The sequence below is a fragment of the Malus sylvestris genome, chromosome 6, assembly GCF_916048215.2.
Source record: "Malus sylvestris chromosome 6, drMalSylv7.2, whole genome shotgun sequence".
In the NCBI taxonomy this organism is placed as follows: Eukaryota; Viridiplantae; Streptophyta; class Magnoliopsida; order Rosales; family Rosaceae; genus Malus; species Malus sylvestris.
In genome coordinates, this window is record NC_062265.1 from 18,633,992 (window position 1) to 18,645,636 (window position 11,645).

The 11,645-nt window shown below is 36.2% G+C and overlaps 1 protein-coding gene and 1 pseudogene across 1 annotated transcript; both read left to right on the forward strand.

The window, feature by feature from the left end:
• The first annotated feature begins 3,251 nt into the window (after positions 1–3,251).
• On the forward strand, positions 3,252–4,070 carry LOC126627463 (salutaridine reductase-like; annotated as a pseudogene).
• A 6,584-nt stretch (positions 4,071–10,654) lies between these two features.
• LOC126625491 (salutaridine reductase-like) lies at positions 10,655–11,258 on the forward strand. Its single transcript, XM_050294573.1, has 2 exons — positions 10,655–10,840; positions 10,935–11,258. The coding sequence occupies exons 1-2, from the start codon at positions 10,655–10,657 to the stop codon at positions 11,256–11,258; spliced, it is 510 nt and encodes a 169-aa protein (XP_050150530.1).
• The last annotated feature ends 387 nt before the right edge of the window (positions 11,259–11,645 follow it).

Consider the following 11,645-nt stretch of genomic DNA (forward strand, 5'->3'; position numbering starts at 1 on the left):
GTCTTAAACATAACTAAGAAGGTGAAACAAATGCAGTCCCATTGACTTGAACTTGACCACTTAAGTCTTGATTGTAAATATTCGTGACAAAGTGACTTTAAAACTCAATTTGCATTCTAAATTTTTTATAATTAGAAAGAATATGAGGAGTGTAAAATTAGATTTTTAAAGTGCTAATAATAATTTTCTTTCTCTTAACTTGTAGTTTTTGAACAAAATAATTTCATACGACCCCTCAACTCTGATTTCTTAACCACCCAAATTCTCCCTAGTTTCGCCAAATCCAATTTCTCTCCCTCTTTTGAAAAATGTTTAAAGAAAAAAACAAATTTGAACATAAAAAATGGAAAATAAATACATAAATAATGCCACTTTTCCAATCCCATGAAAAACCTACATGCTTGGGTCTTCACTAATCTATATATAAAGTCAATGGAAAGTGAATAGTGATTTTGGTGTTATCAAGCCTCAACAACAATATTTGAACAAAAATGCCCCCAAGACGAAAAACTTCAAAGGCATCCAAAATAATGCATCAAATAAGGCAGAGGCATTTTCATCATTTTAATAGTATTTTTTTATGTTTTTTTTAATTAGTGTCTCACAATAGGCTAGCAATAATGTGATTCAATTTCTATTTTTTAAACACGTTTAAAACATCTTAAGAGGCGTGTAATGCCGGTTATAAAAAAAAAGGTTTTTCGCAGATAATAATGTGATTAAATTAGTTGTCAAATGATTGTTTATTTTAGGGTAAATTACATAGTAACCCCTCAAGTTTGAGATCTATTACAACCCCATACAACATCTTTAAAACATTTCACTTTCAGATCTCATATACTATTTTATTTCAAAATAATATATTCGTTATATTTTTCATCCATTGATTCGTTAAGTACTGACGTGGCTGCCAAATATGTGCCACGTGGCAAAATTTTTATTTTTTTATTTTTTATTTTTAAAACCTGAATCTTCTTAAAAATAAAAAAAAATAAACTGAAAAACCCAGATTCATCTGCCCCCGCCTCCGACTCACCTCCCTTCCCAGATTTTGGCAGATTTTCTTCTCAACTTTCAGAGCTCATTCCGAGCTTGATTCTCAACCAAATTCAATGATTCAAAAGTCAATTTGAAGTTAGGAATGTAGGGGACAAGACCATACCAGTTTCAAGGGCCATACACCACCTGAGATGGTCGAAAAAATCCTTTCAAAGTGGCCCAACGGCCACGGTTCTAAACTTCCAAATTTTCTGGGGAATCTCCCTCAAGGCATATCTGCACCTAAACACTACCAAACATATATTCAGGGTTTTAAGCAGCAGCAGATCATTGCTAAGGTCTAATGGAAGGAAGAACAACACTTACCCAGATCGAAAAGCCCATAAATCTCGTCGGAGGGCTGTTATGTTTCCGTGTCTTTCTGTGCAGTGGATTGATGGTAAAATAGAGGAAGGACATAAGAGGGAGAGAGGATAGGACATGGTGGTGTGATTTCGAGGGTGGGGATGTGGTTTTGGTGGTGAAGGCAAGGGGGACGAATGAAAGGTGAATGAATTAGGGTGCATATGTGGTTTTGGTGGTGAAGGGAGGGGGACGGACGGACGGGGGATGGATAGAGGGAACACATGGAGGGGTGGGAGCCAATGGAGGTGAGGCAACCGCCGGCTCTGTGGGATCTGAGGAGGAGGGCGCCATTTTTATGGGTGTGAGTTCTTCTGGGCATTGGCTGTGGAGAAAGAAGGGAGGGAGGGTAGGTAGGGTGCAGGAGATGGAGGTGAGTCGTGGGGGGAGGGTGAAGATGGGTTCTAGGTTTTTTAGGTTTTTTTTTTTTAAAGAAGATTCAGGTTTTTTTTTTTTTTAAATTAATTTTTTTTTTTGCCACGTGGCACAAATGTGGCAGCCATGTCAGCACTTAATAGATCAATGGATGGAAAATGTAACAGATGTATTATTTTGAAATAAAATAGTACGTGAAGTATGAAAGTGAAATGTTTTAAAGATGTTGTATGAGATTGTAATAGACTTCAAACCTGAGGGGCTACTATGTAATTTACCTTTTTTTTTAACAAACGATATTATCTACACTAAGGGGGAGATGGGTGGACTTAGCCTCACAATGGGCTAGCAATAATGTGATTCACTCAATTGTTTATTAAATAGAAACCTATTTTGTCTATACTTAATGTAAATTCAATAGAAACCGATTTTATTATATAAATTCAGCTGCTTTAATTGGTTTATGGGGGTTTTCTTTATCATGATCTAAAATTATTCATTTACTTCAATTATTTAAAACATGTAAGTCGCGCGTAGCACACTATATTCAAAAAATGTCTTCACGCGCGTGCATGAAGGCTAGTCTATATATAAGGTCAATGGAAAAGGTGAATAGTGATTTTGGTGTCACCAAACTTCAACAAAAATATTTGGATGAAAATGCCCCCAAGACAAAAACTTCAAAGGCAGCCCAAAATAATGCATCAAATAAGGCAGAGGCATTTTTGTCATTTATGCAGTATTTTTTTAATAATTAAATTTTTTGTGGTTTTTTTTTATATTTAATTAGTACCTCACAATAGGATAATAATAATGTAATTCAATTTCTCTATTTTTAAACACGTTCAAAACATCTTAAGAGGCGTATAATGCCGGTTATAATAAAAGTCATTCACACTAAGGGAGAGGGGGTGGCTTAGCGTCACAATGGGCTAGCAATAATATGATTCAATTAGTTGTTTATTAAATATTATCTTCTCTCTTTTAAACACGTTCAAAACATCTTAAGAAGTGTGTAATGCCGGTTATAAAAAATATATTTCACACGTGTATAACAATGTGATTAAATTAGTTGACAAATGATTGTTTTGTTTTTTAAACAAATGATATTATCTATACTAAGGGGGAGGGGTGGGCTTAGCCTCACAATGAGCTAGCAATAATGTAATTCAATCAGTTGTTTATTAAATATTATATTATCTATTTTTAAACACATTCAAAACATCTTAAGAGCCGTGTAATACCGGTTATAAAAAAAAAGTATTTTGCACGCAGATAATAATGTAATTAAATTACATAAAATTAGTTGTAAAATGATTTGTTTTTTTTTAATAAACAATATTATCTACACTAAGGGGGATGAGTGGGCATAGCCTCATAATAGAATAACAATTATGTGATTCAATCAATTATTTATTAAATATCCCTTAGTGTGAAACATTACTCTATAATACACATCATATTCACAAGAGCTAATGATCATGCAGCTTATAGGTCCCAAAGCAGGAAATAAGAATCAAGTCTTAAAACAAACCTACGAGACAGCAGGGGATTGCTTAAAAAAAACTACTATGGAATTAAGCAACTCATGGAAGCACTCATTCCACTTTTTCAACAATCCAACTCGGCAAGGATCGTCAATGTCTCCTCCCAATTGGGACAACTAAGGGTACACGTCTGAAACCCTTGTCTCAAATCTCCCATTCACATTGTTAGACTGACAACATAATATAAGATGCAAGATAACATCACATTATCAAATTAATTTTTCAATTTTTTTAGGTTATTCCAAACGAGAAAGTGAAGAATGAGCTAGTAGATGGTGATAGCCTCACAGAAGAGAAAGTGGACAACCTTGTTGAGGGATTTTTGGAGGATGTGAAGCAGAATTTGGTTGAAGCCAAAAGCTGGCCAACCAATTTCTCTGCCTACACTGTATCCAAAGCCGCTCTGAATGCTTATACAAGAGTTTTGTCTAAGAAGTATTCCAACAAAATTGCTATCAACGCCGTGTGTCTGGGTTTTACTGACATGAATATGAACAATCACACTGGAGTTTTCACAGTTGAAGAAGCTGCAAAAGGTCCTGTGAAGTTGGCTTTGCTGCCTGTACTAGAGTTTTTGGCCTTTTCTTCAAATAGGCTGAACTGTCAACCTTCGAATGAAAATTTGAAATTGTGAAATAATTGGTCTATTTTTCGTCTCTTAATATATCTGTATGCACATGTGACATGTACTCCTAAGCACAATGTGTTCTCAATTAAAAAATATGTCAAGTTTTAATGAAGTTTCAATTCTAAATCTCTTGTTTTAGGTCACAACTCAACCAACTTTTGCTACGTCTTCAGTCATTTGGGTGTTTTAGTTGAATTTCTTGTTTGCTACGTCTTCAGTTTCTTTGTGGATTTGTCTAAAATAATTACATGTATTTAATACAATCAAATTCTGAACGTTGAAATGATGATTGTATTAAATACATGTAAGTATTGTAGCCAAATTCAAAAATTAAATAAGAGATATTTTTTAATGATCAATTCTTAAAATTGAAAATATTTTTTTTGATCAAAATGAAATTAACTTTTAACTTATTGATTAGGAATGCATATTCATGATTTTGCTACGTTGACACACAATTACATTATTTTTGTGTGTGGTTCGCTTATTTTTCTGTTGATATCATTTCTTAACAACATTTTGATATGTTTGGTTTAAAGATCTAATGATGATCTTATTTGTAAGGGCTTTTTAGCCAAAATAGTCTATGAGATTTGCATATCATATCACTTTGGTTCAGGAGATTTGGAATCAATAGAAGTGGTCCCTAAGATTGTCCATCATCAATCATTTTGGTCATTGCGTGCAAAATTATGTTAAGTAAGGATCAAAATTACAAATATACCCTCAATTTAATAAACAATGTTCCAAAATGATTTGACAAAAATCAAGGGTATTTTGGTCATAATATTCTTATTAATGGAGATTTTTCAAGGAATGACCAAAATGGTTGATGGTGGACAAACTCAAGGACCAATTCTTTTGATTTCAAATCTCATGGATCAAACTGAGGAGTTATGCAAATCTCAGGAACCATTTTAACTAAAAAGCCTATTTGTACTTAGTTTCTTGCTTTTTAAAGAAAGGGAATGCATATTCATTCATACAGCTCGTATTAATATCACAAGTTAAAAAACCAAGCATTAAATATCTTTTCAAATATTCTAAATGCCTAATGTTTTGAAAAACTGCATATCCGTTAAACTCTAGTTAATAAATTCATAAAATGTCTATGAGGCAAGAGTGGGATTCACTTTTGGGCATGCATGGTAAGGATTCTCTCTTGTAACCACTGTATAGTCTTAGTCGCATCCCCACTCTATTGAGTACTTGTCACGTGATTATGTCATACATGATCATCACGGACTCCTCAAAGGTCTGACCAACTTTGACAAATGATAAATCAGTAGCTTAATAATTAAACTATAAATAGTGTAAGAACAAAGAGATGAAGCACTATGGAGTAGTCTCTCTAATCATCATAATCATCTACATGGCAAGCATTTTCTTTTCCTCTAAATCTTCAACAAATGGAAACATCTATCAATTTTGAGTCTGTGGAATTTTTCAAGTTAACGGGCCAAGGGCCCACTCCAATAACACTGATACTGTCCCCACTTAACCACATGCACAATTCTTAGATGTGGGGTTTTATCACAAAAGGTCTCGGTGTTAGTTAGAGTGGGGTAATTCTATATAAACTGCTCTTTCTTCTTTCCTCTGTCCGATGTGGGACACGGGGGTTCCAACATAGTCCAAAAGGCACATCAATCTTTTGTTTTATCGATCTAGGGCTGGGCATGGGCCAGGTCGGGCTCAATTTTGGTGGAATCGAACCTACCCTTTTTAAAATGTAACGGGGCGGGTCGAGCTAGGTACAAGAATTTTAAGTTTGGGAACCGAACCCAACCCGACCTGTTTCAAACGGGCTGGTTCGGGACGGGTCCACGGGTCCAATTACCTTTTTTTTTCACCCTCTCTATGTGATTTCTCAGTCCTCAGTACATAAAAAAAAACCCACCTCTTGGATCTCATCACCCCTCCATACCTACAAATTTTCCATTTCCCATTCCCTTGCCGCTTCAGATCCCACCTCCTTATTTCGCCATTCCCAATTTACCCTTTGGCCACCTCTGCTTTTGTTTTGATACAGAGCTCCAAAACCGATTTCTCAATCAACTAAAACCGATTCCCTAATTTACTGTCTTTCCAGATGCAGCAAGAAATATACATAATCAAGGGCGTCAATTTCAAGAAGATAGTGTAAGGGTAAGAGTCTAAATTGTGAACCTAATACTAAGCATGTCCTAGAGGGAGACAAGCTAACAATGAGAAACAAAGGGCTTCATTTTCAAATCACAAACAATCTACCTATGAAGGATCAATTTCAAATGCATGAGTTTCTTTTTCTTCGGCCGCAATTGCTAGTTCTACTTCATTTAGCAAATCATTGGGACCAACTCTAATTTCACCAATTGTTTTGCTAATGGTAAAATCATCAACAGTTTTTGAAACCCACCTTTTGCATAAAAAACTCCATCAACAACTAATATAGGACAACAACTGCAGCAACAACAACCATACATGCACCAGCAGCTTCACCACTGATGGTGAATCAGTGAAGGTCTGGGGTGACAAAGGTAAATCGGTGATAGTTTGATCAGAATCAGTTGGCATGCCAGTGATGTCGGCGAGGAAAGATAGGAGTGGGAAAAGATGAGTTGAGTGGGAAAGGAGGCTAGGTCACTAGGAGAAACAAATCTCATCCGTTCATTCCATTTTAGTAATGGGCCAGCCTGGGCCCCGTGCTTTTACAGAATTGGATTCGCCCCGCCCCGTGAATACCACTGCCTCGCCCTGTCCTGCCCCATTTCTTCTTTAGAAAAATTGGACCCAATTTGTACCCTAAACCACGATTACCCGCCCCGACCCGCAGTTCCTAGACCCGTTTGCCCACCCTTATATCGATCTGCATCCTCTCCTAAAGCGCTACGGTCCAAGAAGGATCAGTAACGATGCTAAATTAGTGATCACAATTTAATTAACATTCTTTCTTAACAGGATTGTAGTTTTCACGGGAGGCAATAAAGGTTGTAACTGAATAAGTAGAGAGAATGCCTCACAAAAACAACAAACAGAGCAACATTAAAGATCACAATCAGTCTCTACTTAAGTTATGTTGTGCAATGATTTACAGATAGCGCACAAAATTGGTATAAGGAAATTGGCATCCGCCATCTTACCTCTACTCTGTGATACATAGCCAACATGCAAGTAGAGGCCTCACACAAGACTATCCTACAATGCTTAAAGAAGAGACTTGTAAAGAAAAGCAAGTGGATATATGAGTTGCCTGGATTTCTATAGGCACTATCGCACAACTGTTTGAAAAGCAACGGGGGAAACCCTATTCTTCATGGCCTATGAGACAGAAGCCATCATTCCCAGTCCAAGTTCTGACGATGCCTAACTTGTATACTAAAGAATAAACCACATTGGAGAATGCTGGAGTCTTCAAGTTTGACCTCAACCTTGTCGAGAAACACAAAGAATGCGCCCAAGTAGGGCTTGCCGCCTATCAACAGCATATTCATTTGTACTACAACAAAGGCGTTAAACCTCGAAGCCTTTAAGTTGGAGATCTGGTTCTAAGAGAAGTGGTCTTAAGAGAAGTTTTCAAGAACACAAAGTACCAAGAGAAGGCAAGCTCGGAACAAACTGGGAAGGATTAGACAAAGTCGTCGGAGTAGGAAGGAAATGAACCTACAATCTGCAGTACATGGATGGAACTTCGATTACCAAAAGGTGGAATATCCCCAAGCTTAGGCATACTACTATGAATTTCAACACCGTAGTCTGCGCGAAGATAAGTCCATAGAGAACTTATCTCTTTAACGCCCCACCATATTCGTCATAGATGATCCTCAATGTAAAACTTACATAGTATCATCTTTGTAAACAACTACACCAGTGATTTAATTCTCCTTCTTAGAGATATCTAGGCAGTCATTTTTGGATTCATTCACACCCTTGTGTCAAAACCGTATTCTATTCACTAATAAAGATTTTTTCAAAGTTATCTATCTCACATCTACTACATGTTTGTTCGTTCCTTTTTTTTTTTTTTTTTTTTGCAATGTAGGGTATACCTCAAAATCCCGAATAACACACAGCTTTGAAACTTTGCATAATTGCAAATCTAAAAATTCAAAGTGATAATGTCAGAGCAGTCTCCTCTAACACTAGTGTTCAGTTAGTAGCTTGGGAGACTCGAGTTGTATTAAGCGCAGTTACAAAGGGTTTATGCGACCTAAGGGGGGTGGGTTATACCATTCAAACCTAGGCTCTACACTTCAAGGGACTAATTGAAATGGCCATTCAAAAATCATCCAAAGGGTGACTCTGAACTTCGACTTTGCGTATGATTACTTCCATCCCAGACCAACGTACTAAGTCAAGTATGTTCTATGACACCATTTGTCTAAGTCGGTTCGAATAAGGCATCCAAACTAGGAAATCCTCAAGAGAAATTTTATTCCAAAGTAGTTCCGATAAATGGAGATGTCTTGGCCAATCAGTTAAGTGTAGTCCGATTGGAAACACTTAGGTTTGATGCATAGGGTCTGACGAAAGGATTCTAAAAGTGTTTCCTACCACATGCGAGCAACCACATCTCTAAGTTCATCTCTAATGAACTTTTGTCTAAGATTCACTAGAGATGAACACACAATTCGGACTAGGAAGGAAACTCTTTCTTGGTGACACGTTACGACTATCAAATCCTCAGACCTGGAATGCGGTAAGGTGAGCAAACAAATAAGCAGCATTTTACTTGAAGAGAGAGACATATCAAAGTTGAAGCATCAAAGGCCATTCCAGAAAAATTATCTCACTTCTCATCCTTAATCCGACTAATGCACTACGACAAGTGTGGAGTAAATGACTTCTCATGAGCTTAGTATTCGTTGTCAGAGCAAGGATGTATTATGATTATCACAGTGAGAATCTTTACAAAACATCAAGTTTGGGAGGTATTGTTTTTCCGAATTAATGTTACCTAGGGGGCTTCCAGCTCTGTCCCATGCCTACAGTATTGCTAGTGTTTCACTTTGTCACTCATTACTCGAAATTAGATTACTTCAGAAAGATTTGTCGAATTAAACTACTATTTCGTAATTAGGAAGCAAAGGATGAAAAGCTTCATGCACTTTATTCCAACATGATCAATTATTTGAATAAAGTTTAATTTCCTTGTAAACATGAAAATTTCTGTGAAAAACGAAACAAGAACACATGTACAAAATAACATTTGTATTAAATGAATGTTTAGGGTTACGATCTCTTATTACAAAATTTGATCCTCCGATTCAATTTCCTGGGTTGCAAAGTGTATGTGTAGGGTTGTTGATTCGGGGGTCGTAATGACTTGTTCTCGAACCAATGAACGTTGCAAGAGGTTTGGCTTGAGCGGTGGAAGAACCGGCATGTGTAGTGGTGCTTGATGGTTCTTCACAAGTGTGGCAAAGAATGTAGAGAGCTTTTCGAGTCTTCTGAGTGTGCAGAGTGTTTGGGAGTTTGAGCGTCTGAGTGTGAGGATGTGCGTGTGGACATGCTTCCTTCTTTTACCCCTCACTTAAGATTAGCTTAACTAGAATAATCAACTTCAAACCTTATGCTGAGAAAGCCAAACCAAGGCTTATAGGAGGGATTTGAAAACGATAAAGCAATTATCTCTTTCTTTCTCCACATCTTTTGCCTCGATTCGGATGATGCATTCCACTTTGTTGACTTTATGAATGAGTGCCTAGTATTTATAGCCAAAGAATTGGGCTTGGTTTGAAAGACCCAATCTCAATCCCATAATTTGGCAGGCTTAGAAGTGTGTGGGAAGCATACATCAAAGTTGATAGGATGAGCAAAAATGCACCCCAAAAACAATGCCACCTTCAATTTGTCAAATCCATAAAAGAACATACATGCTTGACTCTTAATTAATTTCTCGAATTCCAAATGAATCTAGCCCACTTTTGAGGATTTTGCATCTCACAAATATATCTATGTCAAACATCTACATGCAACTCATCCCGCATCACGCAAATTAACAAAGTAGAAAACGAGAATTGTATATTTATGAAAAACAATCAAATAAAATACTGCTGTCATGCTTATGAAAAACAATCATTGGACTAAAACATTTAACTTGTTAAGAAATTGACTGTAGAATTATCAAAGAGATAGAGGCCCACTTCAAACAACACATATTGTCTTTAACTTGATAATTACTACTTGTACAATTCGTCAAGTGTGATGTTTTAAAACAAAAAACTTCAGTATTAGTTGGAGTGATATTATAATATTTAAACTCTTTTTTTATCAGAGATACAATCGACTTGGGATATTACAACATTAACCAATATGCATATTAAGTTTTTCATTGTTGAACACATGACTAAATTGAATTGACATATAGATAACGAATAATAGATAACCCACTTTTGCTAGCATGTAAATATGAATCTATTTACACACAAAACGAGCTAACTTTTGATTAAGTGATACTTTTCTTTTAGAGTTGTAACGAATTCTAATTCAAATTTTTTTCTTCTCTTAAATAACACATAATCAATCAAAAAGTAATTGGAAATGTTTGAGATATAAATATTTACAATTAATTGAATAGTGGAAGTATTATATTACCAAAAATAATATGTAACAGGGGTAGGTATCGAGGGATTCAACAGACCTCGATCGTGAAAATAAGATGTTAGAATATAGACCGAAATACGTATATCAACATTAATGCAGATTACTCTAACAAGAGAAAATGATGATGCAGCTTAAAGCAGGAAACGAGAATCAAGTCGTAATACAAACCTACGAGACAGCAGAGGATTGCTTCAAAACAAACTACTATGGAATTAAGCAACTCACAGAAGCACTCGTTCCACTTCTTCGACAATCCGACTTGGCAAGGATCGTCAACCTCTCCTCCCAAGTGGGACAACTAAGCGTACACATCGAAACCCTTATCTTAAATGACCGACAACGTAACATAACGGGCAAGATAATGTCACATTACCAAACCAATTTTTCAAAGTTTTTAGGGTATTTCAAACGAGAAAGCGGGGAAGGTGCTCGGAGACTGTGATAGCCTCACAGAAGAGAAAGTGGACAACCTAGTTGAGGGATTTTTGGAGGATGTGAAGCAGAATTTGGTTGAAGCCAAAAGCTGGCCATCCAGTTTATCTGCCTACATTGTATCCAAAGCTGCTCTGAATGCTTATACAAGAGTTTTGGTAAACAAGTATTCCAACAAAACTCCTATCAACGCCGTGAGTCCTGGTTTACCGACACGGACTGAAGAAGCTGCAAAAGGTGGAGTTTCTGGCCTCTACTTTGAACAAACTGAACTGTCAACCTTCGAATAAAAATTTGAAATTGTGACATGTATTTCTAAGCACAATGTGTTGTCAATAAAAAGTTTGTTAAGTTTTAATGAAGTTTCAATTCTAGATCTCTTGTTTTAGGTCACAACTCAACCAACTTTTGCTACGTCTCCAGTCATTTGGGTGTTTTAGTTGAATTTCTTGTTTGCTACATCTTCAAGTCCCTTTTTGGATTTGGCTACAATATTTATATGTATTTAATACAACTACTATCTCACTGTTGAGATGGTAATTGTACATGTAAGTATTGTAGCCAAATACAAAATTTAAATAAGAGATATTTTCTTATGGTCAATTCTTTAAATTGAAAATACTTTTAGACCAAAAGAAATTAACTTGTAACTTAAGTGATTAGGAATGCATATTCAT

Bases quoted from the DNA above. Each gene is read 5' to 3' on its own strand.
- LOC126625491 (XM_050294573.1), top strand. From the start codon at position 10,655: ATGATGATGCAGCTTAAAGCAGGAAACGAGAATCAAGTCGTAATACAA. The intron at 10,841-10,934 runs GTACACATCGAA...CAAAGTTTTTAG, and splicing joins CCCAAGTGGGACAACTAAGC to GGTATTTCAAACGAGAAAGC.